This window comes from Lepus europaeus, chromosome 8 (assembly GCF_033115175.1).
Source record: "Lepus europaeus isolate LE1 chromosome 8, mLepTim1.pri, whole genome shotgun sequence".
In the NCBI taxonomy this organism is placed as follows: domain Eukaryota; kingdom Metazoa; phylum Chordata; class Mammalia; order Lagomorpha; family Leporidae; genus Lepus; species Lepus europaeus.
In genome coordinates, this window is record NC_084834.1 from 122681483 (window position 1) to 122703655 (window position 22173).

At 55.5% G+C, this 22173-nt stretch overlaps 1 protein-coding gene across 1 annotated transcript in view; it reads left to right on the forward strand.

Annotated features, from left to right (window-relative positions):
- SCFD2 (sec1 family domain containing 2) overlaps window positions 1-22173 on the forward strand; it is a 356231-nt gene that overhangs the window by 174064 nt on the left and 159994 nt on the right. Inside the window, exon 5 of the mRNA XM_062198835.1 lies at window positions 1760-2009. Within this exon, the coding sequence (XP_062054819.1) occupies window positions 1760-2009 (250 nt within the window). The remainder of the gene's footprint in view (window positions 1-1759; window positions 2010-22173) is intronic.

Below are 22173 nucleotides of genomic sequence, written 5' to 3' on the forward strand. Positions count from 1 at the left end.
CTCTCACACATGCATACCAATGCAGACGGATGCACACATACATGTACACACATACATGCACACGCACAATCTCACACATGCACACCAACGTAGACACAGGCACTCACACATGCACACACATGCTCAGACACATGCACACACTCTCAGACACATGCATACATACACACACTCTCACACATTCACATGCTCTCACACATGCACACACATGCACACAATGCTCAGACACATGCATACCCATGTTCTCACACATGCACACACATGCATACCCATGTTCTCACACATGCACACCAATGCAGACGCAGGCACACACGCTCAGACACATGCACACACACGCTCAGACACACACACACATCCTCTGAGAGAGCAAGGGCGTTGTTTCCTTCGCTGCTGCATCCCTAGACCTGCAGCAGTGCCTGGAACGTAGCTGGTGCTCGATGAACACCTACAAAAGAATAACGTAAGTTGCAGGTTGGGAGAGGGTGGCCCCTGATGTGAATTTAAATAAAAATCGTGGAGTTTTATTTCATAGGGCTGTCTTATGTTATAGTTGAAGTTGAAGCCCATGACTTAAGATGGATTTATCTATTCACCAAGGTTCTCAGAATTCAGGCTGGAATGTGTCTGGTTCCTTGAGGTTATCCAGTTATCCCACAGTGCCGTGTGCTGATCACTCGTAAGGAAGTCTGAGATTCTCTGGCAAGTCCCACTCTGAAAGTGTTTTCTTAAATTTTAAGGTGAGTTCAGCAACATGAGCGAGCTCAGCCCACATTTCTGCCCTGCATCCGGCAGGAAGTGACTTCCTGTGTTTGCAGTGTGGAGGGCGCTGAGCCCGAGCCTCCGACGCTGCAGTGACTGCTCCGAGGGCTTGGGCCTCACCTCGCGTGCAGGGCGCTTCTGAGGTCGCGAGAATAGAGTCGCGGGAGACGCTTATTCGGGTACAGAGACATTTGAAATCCATGCAAATGTGGGTCTTCAAAAAGATCATGGAGAATGGGAGAATGTGTTATGAAAAAACTATGCATGGATTTTACTTTTTTTTTTTAAGATGTATGTATGTATGTATATATTTATCTGAAAGGCAAAGTTACCGACAGGCAGAGGCAGAGAGAGAGAGGTCTTCCATCCGCTGGGTCACTCCCCAGTCACAATGGCCGGAGCTGTGCCGATCCAAAGCCAGGAGCCAGGAACTTCTTCCAGGTCTCCCATGTGGGTGCAGGAGCCCAAGGACTTGGGCCATTTTCTATTGCTTTCCCAGGCCATAACAGAGAGCTGGATCGGAAGTGGAGCAGCTAGGACTCGAACCGGTGCCCACATGGGATGCTGGCACTGTAGGTGGAGGATTAACCCACTGCACCACAGTTCCCACCCCAGATTTCATGTTTTGCACCAAAAGCAGCCTATCTTTTAATTTCATTTCCCACGAATTTTTTGAAGTTCCCTTTGAAGGTGCCGCCATGTTTGTTTTAAAACCATATCACTTTACCGATCTGCTATTTTTATTTAAAATGTGTATTATCACAAGTGTTTATTTGTCAGATAGGTGGGGACGGCGCTCAGCTGACGTGACAGGGACTGCACGTGATGGGCGTTTTGTGCACCAGGTCTTTCACAGCCACGTGCCAGCCTCAGCCTCCCTGCGGTGCTGTCTCCGGGACGGGCAGCACAAAGTGCTTGCAGGCTGCCTGTGCGCTAGCGGGGCGCCCACACCTCGACCTGGCACGAGACTGACCTGTTTTCCCGCCGCCACTTTTCATTTCAGAGCATCGGGGACTCGGCAATGGGCACGGTGCTGGGGCAGCTGCTGCCCCTGGTGAAGCCGGCCTCCCAGAGGACCCACGACGACTACAGCCCCGAGGAGCTGCTGGTCCTGCTTGTCTACATCTACTCCATCACTGGAGAGTGCCCTGCGGACCGAGAGCTGGACGAGGCTGAGGAGCTCGTGAAGAATGCACTGGCCCAGGCTCTCTGCCAGGAGCCCGAGCTGTCACCTCTACTGCAGAAAATCACAGGTGAGTGTGGGCCGGCCGGGTGCCAGCATACCTGATTTGGGAGCAGGTGTCCCAGCTAGGTGTGGGCCGGCCGGGTGCCAGCGTACCTGACACGGGAGCAGTGTCCCAGCTGGGTGTGGGCCGGCCGGGTGCCAGCGTACCTGACACGGGAGCAGTGTCCCAGCTGGGTGTGGGCCGGCCGGGTGCCAGCGTACCTGACACGGGAGCAGTGTCCCAGCTGGGTGTGGGCCGGCCGGGTGCCAGCGTACCTGACACGGGAGCAGTGTCCCAGCTGGGTGTGGGCCGGCCGGGTGCCAGCGTACCTGACACGGGAGCAGGTGTCCCAGCTGGGTGTGGGCCGGCCGGGTGCCAGCGTACCTGACACGGGAGCAGTGTCCCAGCTGGGTGTGGGCCGGCCGGGTGCCAGCGTGCCTGACACGGGAGCAGTGTCCCAGCTGGGTGTGGGCCGGCCGGGTGCCAGCGTACCTGACACGGGAGCAGTGTCCCAGCTGGGTGTGGGCCGGCCGGGTGCCAGCGTACCTGACACGGGAGCAGTGTCCCAGCTGGCTGTGGGCCGGCCGGGTGCCAGCGTACCTGACACGGGAGCAGTGTCCCAGCTGGGTGTGGGTCGGCCGGGTGCCAGTTTACCTGACACGGGAGCAGTGTCCCAGCTGGCTGTGGGCCGGCCGGGTGCCAGCGTACCTGACACGGGAGCAGTGTCCCAGCTGGGTGTGGGCCGGCCGGGTGCCAGTTTACCTGACACGGGAGCGGTGTCCCAGCTGGGTGTGGGCCGGCCGGGCGCCAGCGTGCCTGACACGGGAGCAGTGTCCCAGCTGGGTGTGGGCCGGCCAGGTGCCAGCGTACCTGACACGGGAGCAGTGTCCCAGCTGGGTGTGGGCCGGCCGGGCGCCAGCGTGCCTGACACGGGAGCAGTGTCCCAGCTGGGTGTGGGCCGGCCAGGTGCCAGCGTACCTGACACGGGAGCAGTGTCCCAGCTGGGTGTGGACCTGCCGGGTGCCAGTGTACCTGACACAGGAGCAGGTGTCCCAGCTGGGTGTGGGCCGGCCGGGTGCCAGTGCACCTGACACGAGAGCAGGTGTCCCAGCTGAGTGAGGACCTGCCGGCCAGGTGCCAGTGCACCTGACACGGGAACAGGTGTCCCAGCTGAGTGTGGGCCGGCCGGGTGCCAGTTTACCTGACACGGGAGCAGGTGTTCCAGCTGAGTGTGGGCCGGCTGGGTGCCAGCGTGGCTGACACAGGAGCAGGTGTCCCAGCTGGGTGTGGGTTGGCCGGGTGCCAGTGAACCTGATACGGGAGCAGTGTCCCAGCTGGGTGTGGACTTGCCGGCTGGGTGCCAGCGTACCTGATTTGGGAGCAGTGTCCTAGCTGGGTGTGGGCCGGCCGGGTGCCAGCGTGCCTGACACGGGAGCAGGTATCCCAGCTGGGTGTGGGCCGGTCGGGTGCCAGTGTACCTGACACGGGAGCAGTGTCCCAGCTGGGTGTGGGCCGGCCGGGTGCCAGTTTACCTGACACGGGAGCAGGTGTTCCAGCTGAGTGTGGGCCGGCTGGGTGCCAGCGTGGCTGACACAGGAGCAGGTGTCCCAGCAGGGTGTGGGTTGGCCGGGTGCCAGTGAACCTGATACGGGAGCAGTGTCCCAGCTGGGTGTGGACTTGCCGGCTGGGTGCCAGCGTACCTGATTTGGGAGCAGTGTCCTAGCTGGGTGTGGGCCGGCCGGGTGCCAGCGTGCCTGACACGGGAGCAGGTATCCCAGCTGGGTGTGGGCCGGTCAGGTGCCAGTGTACCTGACTCGGGAGCAGTGTCCCAGCTGGGTGTGGGCCGGCCGGGTGCCAGCGTACCTGACATGGGAGCAGTGTCCCAGCTGGGTGTGGGCCGGCCGGGTGCCAGCGTACCTGACACGGGAGCAGTGTCCCAGCTGGGTGTGGGCCGGCCGGGTGCCAGTTTACCTGACACGGGAGCAGTGTCGCAGCTGGGTGTGGGCCGGCCGGGTGCCAGTTTACCTGACACGGGAGCGGTGTCCCAGCTGGGTGTGGGCCGGCCGGGTGCCAGCGTACCTGACACGGGAGCAGTGTCCCAGCTGGGTGTGGGCCGGCCGGGTGCCAGCGTACCTGACACGGGAGCAGTGTCCCAGCTGGGTGTGGGCCGGCCGGGTGCCAGCGTACCTGACACGGGAGCAGTGTCCCAGCTGGGTGTGGGCCGGCCGGGTGCCAGCGTACCTGACACGGGAGCAGTGTCCCAGCTGGGTGTGGGTCGGCCGGGTGCCAGCGTGCCTGACACGGGAGCAGTGTCCCAGCTGGGTGTGGGCCGGCCGGGTGCCAGCGTGCCTGACACGGGAGCAGGTATCCCAGCTGGGTGTGGGTCGGCCGGGTGCCAGTGTGCCTGACACGGGAGCAGTGTCCTAGCTGGGTGTGGGCCAGCCGGGTGCCAGCGTACCTGACACGGGAGCAGTGTCCCAGCTGGGTGTGGGCCAGCCGGGTGCCAGCGTACCTGACACGGGAGCAGTGTCCCAGCTGGGTGTGGGCCAGCCGGGTGCCAGCGTACCTGACACGGGAGCAGTGTCCCAGCTGGGTGTGGGCCAGCCGGGTGCCAGCGTACCTGATTCAGGAGCAGGTATCCCAGCTGGGTGTGGGCCGGCCGGGTGCCAGTGTACCTGACACGGGAGCAGTGTCCCAGCTGGGTGTGGGCCGGCTGGGTGCCAGTGCACCTGATACGGGAGCAGTGTCCCAGCTGGGTGTGGGCTGGCCGGGTGCCAGTGCACCTGATACGGGAGCAGGTATCCCAGCTGGGTGTGGGCCGGCCGGGTGCCAGCGTACCTGATACGGGAGCAGGTATCCCAGCTGGGTGTGGGCCGGCTGGGTGCCAGTGTGCCTGATTCAGGAGCAAGCATGTCCAGTGCCATGTCTTCTTTGCCCTTTGAGGTGAGGCAGTTTCCTCCTTCATAACTGCTTGTCAGAATTCCTATTTCTTGGGGCTGAAACTTGGTTAAAGGAGCAAAATATTCGCATGCATGTATATAATGTGATGCAGCTTTTCTGTAGGGTTTCCACTGATGCATTTCGTTGAGATTGCCATTGTAAACTTAAACTCTCTCTCTAAGGCGTGTAATGGGCCTGGAAGTGGCATTCTCAAGAGTAGTGTCACGTTTTGGTTTCTCATAGTTCGTTTTCAATTTGAACTGGTACCGTCCCAAATAGTACCTGGACATCCTGGCAAAGCAGGCTGTGCTCATAGTAAAATACCATAAAACCTGGCTGTACTTCCTGTAAGAACGGTGGCCTACCTCGTGGAGGCGAGTGTGTTGTTGTACTGAATTCAGTGTCATTTGTATTTTGGGTAGCGCTGACTTCCTTTGGTATGCATCGAGTCTCTGCTAGGCGTAGATGCTCTGAGAACAGCAAGTGTGCATGCGCGTGCTGTGAGTGTGCACTGGGGTGGACGTAGGCCTGTGTGGAGGAAGCTCAGCTGAGCAGACGCCGACCCAGCGGTCTCCCTGGCCCTGCTGGGCCTCTGGGGCGGGATCCGCCACTCCCCGACGAGGCCAGGGAGCTGGCCACTGCAGAGCCCCGCGCACCTGTTACTCCGGCCCCACTTCTGACCTTCCCAGTGGTGGTGATGGGAAACGATGCCTCGATGAGTGACGTCTCCACAGAAGGGAAGTGGTCCCTTGCTCAGCCTGGGACCCGTGTGCCAACTTAGAATCTGCTGGGGAAGAGCTTGTTCCCACGGCATTGAGTGCAGCACTACGTGTGATGGCGTGTGTTTGCGTGGCTGTCAATGAAGATCGTTGGAAACACGGGTTGGGGTTTATACAGCGCTTACGATGGAGCTTTGTTTCAGAGTGAACCCCGACTCTCGGAGCCTTCCACTGGAAGTTGTTAAGACGCACAGTTTGTGGAGAGACAGGGATGGTATGTTTCAGCGGGAGGCGTTGGGGGAGCTTTTCTGTGGACTTTGTGTGTTGCTGTTATTGTTGGAACCGGAGTCGGGCTGTACGAGATGCATTCAATATTCGCTCAAGGTGTTCGCCGCCTGGTGCTGCGTTTTTATGAGTTTACTTATGGTTGCTCAGGATATTGGTTTTCTAGCTTTCAGAAGACTTCCGTGCGTTCTTGTTTGTAGTAGGAAAGTTTTTGTAAGCTCGGAGGTTGAAAAAAAAAAGAATTTATGGAAATCCTAGTATATTTTTAAACTTTAGAGACATTGTAAAGTACTAAGCATACATTCCTGCCTAGATGAACTTTAGATACACGGTTTAATGAGGGTGGAGAGGATGTGTTACTTAAATCTGACATAAGGGAACTCATCACTGGACACACTCACACACACACACACACACACACACACCCCAGCCACCGTAGACCCTGAAGTGACGTTATCTTCGACGAGAGACTTTCTGTGGCAGACATTACTCCGTAGGCCATTCTCTGGGAAGTCGTGGCCTGGGAGGAGAACGTTTGATGGGCATCTCAGGATGAAAACCACCAGCATCGAATGTTGGGGGTGAGGGTCTCAGCAGGCGCTGCAGGAGCTGAGTGACATCCCAGGAGCTTGCCATGTCCCGGCACAGGGCTAGCTGGGCTGGGCTGGCTGGGGGCCTCGCCCCGCTGCTGTCCTGTGCACCTCCAGGGACTGGGCTGGGCTGGCCGGGCCCTTGCCCCGGTGCTGTCCTGGGCTGGGTTGGGCTGGCCGGGCCCTCGCCCCAGTGCTGTCCTGTGCTCCTCCAGGGACTGGGCTGGGCTGGCCGGGCCCTCGCCCCAGTGCTGTCCTGTGCTGGGCTGGCTGTGGGCCTCGCCCCGGTGCTGTCCTGTGTACCTCCAGGGACTGGGCTGGGCTGGCCAGGCCCTCGCCTGGTGCTGTCCTGTGTACCTCCAGGGTTGGGCTGGGCTGGCCGGGCCCTCGCCCCGGTGCTGTCCTGTGTTGGGCTGGGCTGGCCGGGACCTTGCCCTGGTGCTGTCCTGTGCTCCTCTAGGGACTGGGCTGGGCTTTCTTGTTGCCCAGCGATGGGATTTATTTTGTGCCTTGTGGATGTCTTATGGTTGATAAAACTTTAAGAATTATGGAAGACAAGCCATGGGTCCATTGGAGACTTCTCCTTCATGCTGATGGGACCAGGGACACAGCCTCTTCTCTCTCTGCTTCTTCGGCAGTGCTGTGCTCACCCGGCTGCTCCTGGAGGGGCCAGGGTTGGACCTGGGCGTCCTGGGCGTGGAGCCCAGGCCTCTTCATCTGCCACAGGCCCGCCCGGCGTGTGCTGGGTCCTGTGATCACATTGTGTGGATGGTGTCACGCTCACCTATCCCTCCGTGTCCCTTTCTGAACAGAGAACTGCTCTCCGATTAACCGGTCTCTGCTGGTTGCTTGTTGCTGTTTCCCAAACTTCCCTGTTCCGTACATACACTGTCTTTGCTTCCTCACTGTGATAAAGAGTTTGAACTGTTGTTTTTAGCCCTTAAATCTATTGGTCTTCTAGCTTTCTGAAGCAGGAGTTGCTAACATAAACTCTATTATTTCAATAAGGTCTCTTGATAGTGCCCTGTGTTTAAAATTCATATTTCATTTGCTCTGTTCATCACGTAAGTTCCTTTCCACAGCTTCTTTCATTCCCCTTTATTCTTTCCTGGTATGGAAGCAGCATAAGGAACTGTGATTGGCAAAGCAAAACAAAAACTTAAGCATGGTCGATGGCAGCTCATTGTTCTATTTTTAATCTCTTTTTGACATAAACTTTTGGGGGGATTTCTGGAGTGGTGGGCAAAAGCCCTTCCCTGCTCACACCAGATAACAGGGTTGGCTCTCGAGGTGCTGGAGCTGTGCAGAGAAAATTAGTGCGGCCTAAATATGTCAGTGAGTGTTATGCTTTCTTGGCCCTGCTAAGTTCAAAGAGAAGATCAGTTTCCATAGGCCACAGTGAGCGTTTGCCTGGCAGCCACAAGAGAAAACAAAGGAAAGCCATTCGAACCTTCTTCAGAGAATGAAGTCAAACTTCGGTTTCGAACGTCCTGTGTGTAGTTGGAATGTCATCTTGCAGGGAGCGGGTCAGTAACAGCCCAGGGATTGGGTGTAAAATGCTGGCTCCGCAGGTCCTGGCTCTGGCGCTTCCCAGCAGTGGGAGTGAGCAGGTGACTCACCCGTCCCGAACCTTGGGAATAAACAGAACCATGTCGCTGACCGCGCCTGGTTCTGCTGAGAATAAAGCGATGTGTGAGTGGGAACTGATTTGGGGCCCATACAGTGTTGGAAGAGGTGTTTCCCCCATTGCTGTAGCTGTTCTGGTGGCATCTAGTTGTCAGATGTGAGTGGTGCCCAGTGCTCTTCACCTCACGGACTTTGGGAATGTATGTTATGCCAAGATGCGTGGACCAGGCTGCCGTGGTCAGGCAAGCAGCCCTGGCGCTCTGGCTCCTGCAGGCCCTGCCCAGCTGACCTGGGCTGACGTGAGGCCCAGGTATCCCAGAATTCACTCCTTGACGAGAGAGGATCCCAGTGGTGTTCACCACGCCGCTGTTCACCAGAGCTACGACGTGGAAGCAACCTAAAAGCCCACTGAGGTGTGAACAGTAAACACCATTCACAGGTACACGGGGGCGGGCAGCATGGTGCAGTGCGCTCTTGGCTGGGAATCTCGTTTTCCCCAGCGGAATCCAGGCAGGGCTCACCTCCCCATCAGCTGGCCGTGAGGAAGGGGTCGGGGGCAGCTCAGGCCCCTTGGACCTACAAGCAGGAGCTCGTATCCAGAACAAAGCACACACTACGGCCGGCAGGGAAATCTCTGTGACGATTTGTTCACAGCAGCTTTCCTCTTCCGAAACGATCGGGTAAACAGAGACCACGTAAACATGGTTATTGCTGTTCACGGCTGCCACTTAATTATAAAAGCTTTTGGGGCTGGCACTGTGGCGTAGCAGGTAAAGCCGCTGTCTGCAGTGCTGGCATCCCACATGGGTGCCAGTTCAAGTCCCGGCTGCTCCATTTCTGATCCAGCTCTCTGCTATGGCCTGGGAAGGCAGTGGAAGATGGCCCAGGTCCTTGGGCCCCTGCACCCACGTGGGAGACCTGGAGGAAGCTCCTGGCTCCTGGCTTCAGATTGGCACAGCTCCAGCCATTGTTGCCAATTGGGGAGTGAACCAGCGGAGGGAAGACTCTTGCTCTCTTTCTGCCTCTCCTTCTCTCTCTGTAACTCTGACTTTCAAATAAAAAGTAAATCTTTAAAAAAAATTATAAAAGCTTTCATCCCCGTTAGCACAGCACTGGCCTTTTGTTTATTGTGTAGGCGGAGGTGTGTGTCAGGGCATTTTGCATGCTTGGCCACGTGCTGCTCCCTGGCCTAGCAGAAGTCAGTGGTAGATGATGAAGCCGTGAGAATCTCTCCTCCTCTCTGGCACCTCTCACTTCTGCATTCTCCCTTCATGCCCCAGGAGCAAATTTCAGAGTAAGCATTCCTGCTTACTGTGGCCCCTGATGAGGCTATTCAAATTGGATTTAAAAAAAGAAACAGTTTTCAAGGCCCCCCTGTGGTGTAGTGAGCTAAACTGCTGCCCGCACCCCCAGCACCCCACGTTGGAGCTCTAGTTGGAGCCCCAGCTCCCTGCTAATGCACCTGGAAAGACAACAGATGATGGCTCAAGTGCTTGGGGCCCTGCCATCCGCGTGGAAGACCAGGTGGACTTCCTGGCTCCTGGCTTTGGCCTGGCCCAGCCTCGCTTATTATGGCCATTTGGGCTAGGGAACCAGTGGAAGGAAGATCTCTCTCTCTCTCTCTCCCCCTCACTTTGCCTTTCAAATAAATAAATTTGAAAACAAAACAAAACAAAAGAAAACAAAACCCTACAAATGTTCAGGGTTTCAAAAATCTCTTCCTTGAGGAATGATGGCTGAAGCTTTGAGCACACCCCCTGGCGAGGCACTGAGGGAGGTGTTGCTATGGGGACTGAAGAGGGAGCCTAACAGTCCATCTGCACCCGCATGCCGCTCTCAGGGGCAGGAAGACGAGCTCACTCCCCTGGGTGACAGTGCAGGGGACCACGGCTGTGCAGTGCACACGTTCCGCGGGCTGGAGGGGCGCACTGTGTATCAGAGAAGGATGTCTTCGCTCTCGCGTCTCATCTACTCTGGCGCGCCAGGATCCGACTTTTCCATTAAGGAATACACCTTCCTGTCCAGTGTTTCAGATTTCATGGTTCAGGGCTGCCAAAACAAAACAAACAAAACAGAAACCGGCTTCAGAGCCTGTTGTTCTACATCACAGCTTGCAACACTTTGATATAATAGGGACTATTTTTCCTCTTGATTTCTGCGATTTGTGCTGGAGACACTGATGAGGAACATATGTGCACCCTAAATCACTCCCATGAGAAATATTGGAGCTGTTACATTTTGTGTTACTCCCCGACATAGCAAAAACAGTTCAGCCCTGCACATAATCCCCAGCAGCTATATCAATGGGGTTTGGTGCACATTTAAAATGTCTCGCAAGCTGCACAGGGCGATACTTAGAGTTGCTGGTTAAGGAGGCTAACTAGGGAGGTAGTTATGCTAACAAATTAAGGGGGCACTACAAATTACTTCCTTGAGTACTTGATGTCTCCATTGCACGTCCTGAAGCCAGTTAGTCTTAGAGCCACTCGAGTGCGTTCTTTGGACAGTGGTATTTATACATGTACATACGCACGAGCTGTGCTGCTGTCCAGCCACTGAGCTGTTGTCTTGTCTGCACACAGTGCCAAACGCAATACTCTCGTGCCACGTAATGACCTGTTGGCCAGTTGCAGGCTCCGTGTGCGGTGGTGGTCCCAGAATCTCACCTCTCGTGTTTACTGAGTCTTGAGTGGGTCAAGAGGCCTTGCTGAGTGACCTTTGCCCTCCAGGTTTGTCTGCCTGTGTGTGATGAAGTCATCCGGGCTGGGATCTCAGAGCCTGCCCGAGTCCTTGATCTCAGAGCCTGCCCCCAGTCCTTAAGCGACAAACAATTTAACTGTATGTGGTTGCACATTAGTTACTCAGGAGGTCCGGCACTGCTGGTTCTGGGTAACTGTGCATTAGATCGGGTCGACTTTCTCAGGAGAGAGAAGAAATGGAATGCTGGGGCAGGCCTCTGGAGAAACAGGTGGTGAGTTCAGGCTGTGACTGACTGTTCCACCATTGCCTCTTGGAATAAGAACTGGACGATTCCACAAAGGGATACTAAAAACCATCAAACTAGGTCTCCTACCATAGGAACATTCACTAGTAAGCCAGTTCCGTAAAGAAATACGTGAGTACCCTGTCTTCCCTCTGCTCGTTCTGAAATTGTACTCACTGCACCTGAGTAACTGCAGAAAGCGTAGGGGTTTGAGTCCCTAAAAATAACCGTGTGAAATTTTCACCAGTCTTCTAGAAAACAGCAACTGGCGACTAGAATCCTTGCTAGAGTGGGAGCTGCTTTCGCCATGTGATTATGTGATTGCCCTCCGTTGTGCCTGCCGTATGTGGCCGGGTAATTGTATGTAATTCTGTGAACAGAAAGCATCAGAAGGCCAGGATTGGCTTTGGGGTGAGTTTGAAGGCTCCATTCATGTTTATACGTTCCTTAAAATATTTATAATTGGGTCTTTTTTTCTTTTCCTGATTACAGAGTCTCGTTCATTTTAGAGTACTTGAAAGCTCTTTTGCTCAACAAACACAGAACAAAATAAAAGAAAAAATAACCTATAACTCACTACCCAGTAAGAACTGCTGCTAGAATGTGGTTCTCCTGGTGTGCGATCTGTGGGTAGGTAGAGAGTCGGAGCCCACAGCCGACTCCTGGCGAAAGGTGCAGGGTTATTTGCTGCACCTGTTTTGTAGTTGGTCATTTAGGCCCTGGGGGCTGGAGGAAAGAAGGTGCAGGAAGGATTGTCAGCACAAAGACTTTAGAGCTAACAGCAGAATGGCCAGCGGACAGTGTCGCTGCTACATTCCAGTCCCGAGCTCTGGGAGCCAGCACCCCTCCCAAGTACAGTTCCCCTCAGCAGAGTTTGTGAGGCCCCTAAGTCCAAAAGGAGGTCATGAAGGTCCTGGGTGGGAGAAAACATATTTAGGTAGAACCAATGTAGTCTAAAATTGCAGGGGAGAGAGGGAGGGAGGGAGAGAGAGGGAGAGAGAGGGAGGGAAGGAGGGAGGAGAGAGAGAGGGAGAGAGGGAGGGAGGGAGGAAGAAGGGAGAGGTAACAGGCTCTGGGCCTTGACTTATCTTAAACATTGTGCAAGGTTAGCCTGTTTAGAACCTGGAGGGGGAATGTGTGGTGCAGCATGGGAATGCTGGTTCTGCCTCGTGCGCTTTGGTGCTGAGGGTAGCTCATGGTGAATTCCCACGGCAGCCTGACTGCTGCCTTCGGGTGTTGCCCGCCTCTCTGTCCCCAGCACCTGGACTGGATCGGTCCCAAACAGAATTGTGATTTTCATCCAAGTGTTTATAAAATGAAGCTGCTTTCTCCTTTTTTTTTTTTTTTTCCTCCTTTTAAACACAGACATGCGCCTGCATCTCTCGAGTTCTTGGCAGCCTCCCATGAGCCCACTGGAACAGGAAACCTACAATGGTGCAGCGTTCATTAACAATTTACATTTTCTAAAATGCAAGATGGTTTAGGGCTTTAATTTTAGAAGCCGTGGTTTTATCCAAACTGCACTCCAAGATGACCAGACTATCTCCTCATTTTTGGTGCTGTGGTTAAGAAACCAGATCTGGACTGTTCTTTGCATGCACCGAGGTCGGCTTTGGGATTTCATTTCTGTACAGATCACCACCTTGCAGGGAATTCAGTCTTGGACCAAGAAAGGTTTCTTTGTAATTACAAGGTGATTGGATGCTTCCTAGCCAGGAAGGCACCTTGTTTCTGTGCACCACGCAAACAGTAACACCGTGGTTCAGAGCTCTTAGTGTTTGGTCAGAACTTTCAAGGCAAGAAGTGAAGCGCTCACGTTCATTTATTAAAGAAAATGTAGAGTGCTCTAAAGTTTGTTCCCAGAAACCTGTTTCAAGGCATCAATGTGTCCTGTAATTGTATCTTTATTATTTCCTTAAATCGTTTCCCTACACCCCCCCCCACGCTCTTCCTCCCTGCTAATCCCCCCCCACCTCTCGGAGCAATCAGAGCTCACGCCACCTTGTGAAGGGTCAGCAGGGAGTTTGCTCTGTGTTCTTATTTCACCTCGTCCTCTCCGGGAACACAGGCGCCCAGGCCAAGTCACATCACCTAAGACGAGCACAAGCCTCCTCTTTCACAAATGGGTCTCTCATGGCTTCTGACGTTAGGGTGATTACGGAGTCTCAGAGCTGCAGAACACTGCGAAGCCTGGAATGTCAGAGCAGCTGTGCACAGAGGTCAGAACAGAAATCACCAGAAGATGCGCCTCAGTAAAAATCCAAGTACCAAACCCTTAACGAATTCCTTATTGTTATCTTTGCAGTTCTCTCTTGAGCCCATTTATGCTTGAATTTATTTTAACGCAGAATCAACATGTGAAAAGACAGGAGAAAAAAATTCTGGGAACATGCATATTTTGTGGTTTTCATTGGCTCATTTTTTTAGGACATGGCTCTTATTTTGCAGTTTGGCAGTGGAAAAAAATCAGCATTTTGCTTAAAATAATAGAATAGCGAAAAATGAACATGATCAGGCTGAGCAAAAAATCTGGGTCATTACTCTCCAGGGTAGGGAGGAGCTAGGAACTGTTACCAAACTCCCCCCACCGTGTCCTCCGCCTGGCCCAGAGCGACACACCCTCCATGCCGGGCTTCTCCGAGCAGTGGAAGGAGGCCCACTTTCCTCACACCCGCCCGATTATCCTCCTGGTCCCTACCCCAGGCCTTTCTGTCCCCTCTGTAGACTCTAGCTCCCACTCCCCCCGACCTCACATACACAGTTCCTCCTCTACCTCCCCAGCCCATCGCAGTCAGCCTGCCTGGTTCAGGTCAGACTGCAGCTCCTGGGCTGGGCCCCGGGCCCCTCCCGCCCAGCTCCGTGCCCCCAGCCCCACAGTGCATTCCAGAGTCAACAGCTTATTAGATATCTGTGGGACGATCTGGTTAGTGTCTGCCTTCTCTCCCTGACCCTGAACTCACCATTGTACCTCAAGCATCCATGGGTCACGTTTGGAGGCACAGCTGAGGCTCTTGGGTAAGTGTTCTTGAATGCATGAAGGAACAAGAAGGAAGCTGTGATGTGGTTGCCTGAGAAGGCGACAAGGCACATACGTTGCCAGCTTCTCAGGGTCTCCACTCTGGAGAACACAGAGGCTGGAGGAAGAAGCCACGAGCTACCAATGTGTTTTAAAATCCCGTGGCTTGAAGTGCGGAGGAGAAAACATTTCTTGCAGTAACAACAGACAGCACCACTCGTTCACGGAGGGCTTGCTTTACACGTTCCTGTTTGCATGTGGCCGACATTCTCAATTCTGGAAGTTCGGGGTTCCACTGGCGGTTTCTTTTCCCATTTCTCCTCCTTGTCACTGCTTCTCTCCCCTTCCTTTTCGTCCTGTTTTCCTGGCCAGGTACCCAGCACTCTGTGCAGTGAGGCCCTGGAATGTATGAACTTGGGGGTCCTCCCAAAGTCCCTCTGCCCGTGGCTCAGGCGGGCGAGGAGGCAGGCCGAGAGCTTCACCGAGGGCCGGTGCTCTGTGGTTGGTGGCAGGTCACATGGCTCCGCGGGAAGGCCTCGCAGCACCCACTTATGCGGAGGGAGGTCGATCCCACGTGTGTGCTGTGATTGGGAAGCAGCGTGATACAGCCCAGCACACCCTGATCTTGCAAAGTGGCCATTCTCGGGTCGGCTCTTGCCAGTCACAAAGCGAACGTTCCGAAATGATGGCTCTCATCTAGAGGGAGTGCACGCTCTGTGTGGACAGTGTTCGTATGAAGTGGAGAGCTTGCCCCGGCCCGGGGCTCTGTCTGCTTGCGTGTTACATGGCCCTGTGTTGGACAAAGGAAGGAGCAGTCGGTGGGTTTGCAGATGTTCATGCTGCTCTTTAACCACAGTGGTAGCCGCCCTGCCCCCGCTCTTTGGGGTCTAGACGTGATTCTGAGATGCCGGGTGATGAGGGAAGCATTTGATAGTCATCAGTATTGTCCGTAAAATCCTGCGTTGTTGAAACTCTGCTAAGTGACGAGAGAACTTTCCCCCTCTGTTCCTGAGAACCCAGAGAGCCTGACAATATATCTTCTTCTTGGCAATGAACCGAGCGTGTCCTCCCGAGCCAGCGTGTTCTCCTGGAATGGACTCCCGTTCTCCGTACACATGAGCATCTGGAACTGGAAGGCTTTCCTTTAACTGTGTGAGAGAAGGGCGCTGAAATCACGCGTGGTTGAAATGAACTTACCTCCTGAAGAGGATTTCACAGGTGGGGTGACACCCACGTGACACCCCCCCCCCTCCCCGGCTTTCTCTGGCCGGAACACTGACAGATTTGCTTATCGGATGCAGTACACGTGACCACGCGAGGAGTGGTCTCTGTCCCAAGCACTTGGACCAGTACTGACAGGGCTTGGTATCTATTGTACACCCACAATGTCCTGTCACAGCACCAGAAGCATCCTATAGAATGATCTAGCTCACGAGGCCGGCCGTCTCAGCCACACAGTGCCATGCACGGCCCTCTCAGGAGACAAGCCCTACGCCATTCCTGTAGGCTCATCTCCGGGACACACGAGGCCCTTGGGTCCCTGCCCACCCGCGTGGGATTTGTAGACTGTTGCCACCACACAGGTGCCTCACAGACCAGCCGGATCTGACTCCTAGACGTCCAGCTTTGCAGGCCCGGGGCCTCTGGGGCTGGAACAGGTGTTCTCTCCGGAACCTCTGACCAGGCGTGGGAGGGGCTTTCACCCCACCCCAGGGACGTGGGAGCTCGCCGTGTCTTCTTGAACATTCAGAGAAGGTCCCCTCCTGGTCTCTGGATGCGGTAGGGTCTGTGCCCATGAGCAGATCGCCTGTGGGCTCTGAGCTGAGCCTTGGCCTCAGTGGGCAGCCCCTCTCCCAGGTGCTCAGCTGGCGACTTGCTGGGGCGTCCATCAGTGTCTCCCTGCCCCAGGCTGGCTGCACTGCAGCACCCAGCTCTGGCGTGGTCTCCTGCTCTGCCCTCTGTGGCCCTGGGTGCTCCTGATTATGGGAATACTCCCCTGCCTGTGTATTCCCTAGACCCAACTGGAGACATCTCAGCCTGGGTTAAACTGAGCCGTAAATGTTTGCCACGCTCTGTTTTCTGAGATGACTCAAGTCTAGCAGCGGGTGTGGGATAGAGTGCATGGAGGGGACAGACGGAGGCAGAGAAATGAAAAGGAAGACATGGATGTGTGGCTGGAAATACCCACACTGGAAATGTGCACCTACGAACTAGCCCTTCTGGGGCTGTTTACCGGAGCAGAAAGCGCACACCGGACCTGAAATTTCAGGTGCACTGCGAATGTCTCTCCGTTCAGAAATGAGTCTTCGTGGCCCTGTGTGACCAGGCCCGGTTTCCTGTTCTATGAAGGGCAGTTGCAGGTTACGGAGGGTCTGTAAATGACCTCTGTACTTCACCGCACCTTGTCCTCGGGGGACGGGGCTCAGAGAGGCTGGGCGGCTGAGGGAGCCTTGCACGGCCCCTGCGTGGAGTTCGACCCCTGGCCCTGCACTGGTTCGCTTTTCCTTGTGTTGCTACAACACGAGAGAAGGGGAGGTGTTGTCGGCACAGAGCGGAGGCTTCAGGGTGCGGAGGGTCTGCTGGAGCTGGGCTTGACAGCCGCGGCGGCCTGGGAAGAAGGGGCTCCCGCCTGCGTGTTCTGTCGACCTCCCATCGTTCACTGCGATGCGGCTGTCGCATGTCCCACCTGGAGTGCTCGCCAGCTCAGCCCTCGGGCCGGGACTCGGCCTTCCCTGCGGCGGCCAGGGAGCTGGAGCTTGTCCGCGGTTGGAGGTCAGGAGCCGGGGTCTGCCCCTTTGGGTTTCTTTGTAAGTCATTCCACAGGTGATCCCATTTAGCAGGTGGGGGTCAGTGCGACGTGGTGACGGCAGCTGGGCTGGGAAAGGCCAGGGCCCATTTGGGACAAGAAGACAAGGAAAATGAGAGTGGTCTTGGGAGCGACTTCGATGAGCGTTCCCGATTAACGTCTGCCTTCAGAGAGGGCGCAGCACACCCCAGGCCCTCAGCTGCGCTGCTGTAACCTGGAGTGGTGCACAGGCAGGCCGGGAATCTGCACTCTCCCCTCCTGGAGTCGGGCCCAGGGCCCAGGGACGCCGTGGAGCTGCGACCAGGGCTGCGGGGTTGGGGGGCGGACACGCTCAAAGGCGTGGACTCAGGGCACCTGCAGGCACTGCCCAGGGCCGCAGTCCTGCGCAACCCAGCAGCCCCGCTGCTGGGGCCTCCTGGGTTCCTGGTCACTCAGCTGCAGCCAGACCTGGGCAGTGCAGAGACCCCGCACCAGCAGCTGGGCTCCTCACGGATGCCTGGCCTTTGGTTTGTTTCTTTCCTCTGAAATATGTGAGGAATGGCTGGAGTGAGCTGCGGCTGCCCCTGCGCCTGCCCCCCGCCCCCCGCCTCCCCCTCCCTGGCGGGGAGTGAGGGCCTAGAAGGCACAGCCGTTCTGATCACTTACCACTGTCGCTTTTGTGAACAGTCGCGTCCTGAGAGGCTCTGAAAGGAAGCAGGATGTGGCACCTCCGAGCACCTGCCCGAGGAGTGGAGCCGCCCCGAGCGCCCCATGCTGGGGGCCCAGGCCCTTGGTTTGGCTGGAAGAAGAGACATCAAAGGGTAGCTGGGGAATATTCCTGGCTCCTTTAAATACGTGCTGAGTTGGGATGACAGCTAGCAATCTTTCCGTTTCCATGGAGTTCAGGGTTTTATTGTTATTTTGTGATTGGATACCTTGGCCACTTTAAGCCAGATCCCTTTGGGGGGACATTAAACTTTGGTGACCTTATAAAATTTCAACAATTTTCCTTTCTTCTCATCTGAAGAAAACATCCTCTTGGACTCCGTTGGGTCCGACAGTCTCGCCTGATGTTGTCCATTTCTCCCAGTGTGGGCTGGGACAGGGGCCTCTGTGAGCCTGGGCCCCAGGGACCTGTGGTGTTAACCACGAATCCCTGTTTTGTTGAGAACACACAGACTCTGCCCTACCAGGCAAAATGCAAGTTCCTGTCGCTGTTACCACAGTGGTGCAGAACCGGGGCTCCACGGGTGACCTGGGTCGGAATCCTGGTGCTCTGGTTATTTGTCCTGTGGCTCTGCACAAGTCACGTCACGTGTCTGCGTCTCCATTTTATCTGCCCAGTGGGCATGGTAGTAGGACCTGGGACATTGCATCATTAGGACTGTGCTGGCACATCGCGCCCCCTCGGCGGCCAGGACTGCCCTGGAGGTGCAGGACACAGCGGCGGTGAGAAGTGTCTTAGGTGGTGAGAGCCTAGCCGCTGAGAACTTGAGATTCCCATTTGTCTCTTGTTTCTCTAGCTTCCTGGAGATACCATTGACAAATCTAGGGCTGTACTGGTTTTCCCTGAAGTCCCTTCATTTAAGGGTCGCGCAGTCCTTTGCCGCCGGACTGTGGGACTGGTGGATGCACTCCCCCCCTGGACCTACGATAAGCTTCATCTGGCAGAACAAGCAGCTCTCAGGGCCGACTGGGGGCCCGCGCTCTTCTGGCTGTGCTAGGCGGATGAGGCCTGCTGGAGGGGAGAGGATTATCTTCCCGTGGGGAGCGGGCCGATGTGAGGCTCCACCCTCCCTCACTGGTTCCCGGGGCCAGCCGTGCAGTGCGGCGCAATGTCTGCAGGTTCTGGGTTTCACCTGCGGTGCGGGAACATCGCATTGTCTGCTTTCCCTGGGGGCTCACGGTTCCGAGGTGCAAGCGGGCCGGAGGGGCTAGACACCTGACGCTGGCGTCCCTGTGCCAACTCCGTTTTCCTTAGCATCAAGGGCGGGATTCTTTAGCTCCCTTCCTTACCACTGCCTCTCGCATCCTTGGGGCAGAACTGGGTGTGACCCAGGGCCAGCGTGGTTGGGAAGTGCTGTGTGCTGGGCCCTTGCTTTCCAGTCATTTCCATTCCTCTCAGGTCTCTGCCAAGAGGCAGTGAGTTTCTCAGAGCTCATGCCTCAAGTGGTTTCTGTACCCCATGTGTTGCCAATTCCCATGCAGTAAAATCCTTCTGTTTAAAAAAAATAAATAAAGAGTGGCTGCCTCACAGCAGGCAGCAGGAGGGAGGAACTGTGGGGTGGCCGTGGATGGCTGGGTGGAAGGCGTGGGAGGACTCCCGTGACCTTGGTGTGCCCTTGCCTCTCCATTCTGTAGGTCAGGGGTCGCATGAGTGCACCCCTCGGCGTGGAGAGGAGGCTCCGTGCACCGCCCTGCAGTGAGCACCAGCCTCATTGCTGTGCTGCTGTCCTCAGGGCAAAAAATTCCTCTTCTTCCAATGGTGACGTCTCATGTTGTCGGGGCATTTTTTTTTTAAGATTTATTTATTTATTTGAAAGGCAGAGTTAGAAGGAGGCATGTGCACATACACACACACACAGCGAGGTCTTCTATTTGCTGGTTTACTTCCCTGGATGACTACAATGGCCGAGGCTGGGTGGGGCCAAAGCCAGGAGCCTGGAACTCCATGTGAGTCTCCCTCGTGGGTGGCAGGGGCTCAAGTGCTTGGTCCGTCTTCTGTTGCTTTCCCAGGTGCACTAACAGCAAGCTGGATTGGAAGTGGAGCAGCTGGGACTTGAACCAGCACTCATATGGGATGCCGATGTAGCAGGCAGTGGCTCACCCATTGCACTGGAACACTGGACCCTGTCAAAGCATTTTCTAAGCATGTTCCTTCCTGATGAAAATATTTGAGTTACCTCTTTTTGTGATCTCATCCCCATGACCACTGAAGCCTCTTCCTGTATCCCAGGGATAGGAACTCTTTTTTCTGCTTTGTGAGTATTTATAACTTCATTCTCAGCTCATACAAAATTGTGAAAATTGGCCTGCCATAGACTTGTGGAGTTTCACGTCCCCCCTGCAGTTGCATTGACAGGTTCAGACAAATGATTTTGAGCTTTCTATGGCCCTTCGGGAAGATGTTCCTCGCCCTGCTCTAACCAGTAACTACTGACAAGGAGAAACACAGCCACCGACATGACTGATGGCACTCTGAGCTCTCAGAAGGCCGTGAACTGCCTGGACCGATCTTGTCACCAGGTGTCTCTTGTGTGCTGAGCACCTACTATGTGCCAGGTGGGAGTGGGTTCTGGGATACCGTGAGGATAAGTAGGCAGGGCCAGAGCCCCGCCCCAGGGAGCGTGTTCCTCCGAGGCAGCATAACTCTTCTTCCTGTCTGTGTCCCTTTGCACCACATCGTACCCCGGCGGACACCAGGTGCCCGGGAGTGTGAGGTTGTCTGCAGTAATTGCACCTTCACTGACCGTCTGTGCTGCTCTTTCTGGATGCGTGGGGTGGGATTTCGTTTGAGTGTACCTAGAGGCCCACATGTTACAGGCCTGGTTCCCAGAGTTAGAAGAGAGTGGTACTAAGAGGGTGGAAGCCCAGTGCAACCCTGGTGTCTAGGAGGTGGCCCGGGGGGAGGTCCACTTCCTGAGTCACGGGGGGCAGGCCCGCCCACGGCAGTTCTAACCAGAGGGCTGGAACCTCCAGAGCCCTGAGCCTGTTCTCTGTATTAAGCTGGTTTCCTCTGGCGTTTTGTTACAGTGATGAAAAGCTGAATAGTACATTGGAACCTTTTGTTTTTGGAGAAAATGAAATCAGAGTTTTCTGTGAATGGACCACTTTGTGTCTTCAGGTTTTATTTGAAACCAATTTCCACCATCAGTCTGGATGAGAAATAGATCTAGCTGATGACTGTTTTCTTGCTATGTGAAGAAGCCTCCCACACGGATGCTATTTGTGTAAAATTGCTCGTGGGATTTGGATGCATAGGGAGAGGGCACTGAACCTAGAGGTGAGGATGCCTGTGTCCCACATCCGAGTGCCGGCTTTGAGTCCCGGCTGTGGCTCTGCACTCCAGCCTCCTGCCAGTGCAGATCCTGGGGGAGCGGTGATTGCTGGGCCCCCGCAGCTCCTGTGGGAGACCTGCATTGCCATGCTGGCTTCTGCCTCTGGCTGCAGCTCAGCCCTGGCTGTTGCAAGCATTTGGAGAGTGAACCAGTGGGTACGAGCTCTCTCCCTATTTGGACGTCTGTCTGTCTGTCTGTCTTTCTCTCTGCCTCTGAAATAATAAACTAAGAAAGCTGTAGAAGGAGGTTTAAGAGATGTACAACCAAGATGGCAGTTACATTGAACATTACTGGACTCTAAAGCAGGGCGAGTTCCTTTTCTAATGCACATAGAACTCCCAATCTGCCCACATGCAGCCTCCCGCTCTGCACCCCAGATGGAGCAGCAAGACGGGGGTGCTGGGACAGGCAGGGGGTGGCTGCGTCTGCTACAGAATGCTTTGTTTTTATTTTCCTGGTCACCTCTGACCTCTGAAGCAGGTGCTGTTGGCCCCACTGTACAGACGAGGAGGGGGAGGCTGAGGGACTCCCAGGGTCACCCAGAGGGCGGTGGCAGAGGCAGGATTTGAGCCCAGGTCTTCCGACTCTCCCCCTGGACATGAGGACAAGGACACATGCCTTCTCCCCTGGTCGGTATTGGGAGAGCCTGGTGGAGGTCGGGACCCTGTTACCCAAAGCAGCTATGGGACGGGGCACTGGGTCGCAGGAGGGGCAGTGGGGTCCCTGCTGTGCCGCTCTTGTGTTTAGCTCTCCTAGGCTGGGACGTAGGGTCTCAGCGGGGTCAGCCTGGCCTGGGATTTTTGCTTCTCTGTCTTCACCCGCATCCTGCACTGTGTATCATGCAGAATTCTAGAAACCTGTGACAGGGGCAACAGCAGCTGGAGACCTGTTGGTTTTCCCAGGATTGTCACATCCTGCGCGCACCTCCCTCAAAACCCCTAAACACCGCGCCATTATCCACAGAGCAGTGTGTAACTTAGGCTTCGTGTAGTTGTCAGATGCGAATGAAGCTCAAAGACAAGCTTATTGGTGGGCAAAACCAGACGGCCCACGGCCACCCAGCCCCAGGCGCAGCTGGGTTCAGGAGCTCAAGCAGTGAGCTTTGGGCTTCTGCCAGCACTGTTCTCCTGGTAGCACAGCTGCTGTACCCGCATGTCGTTGTTGTTGTTGTACCCATATCTCCAGCTTC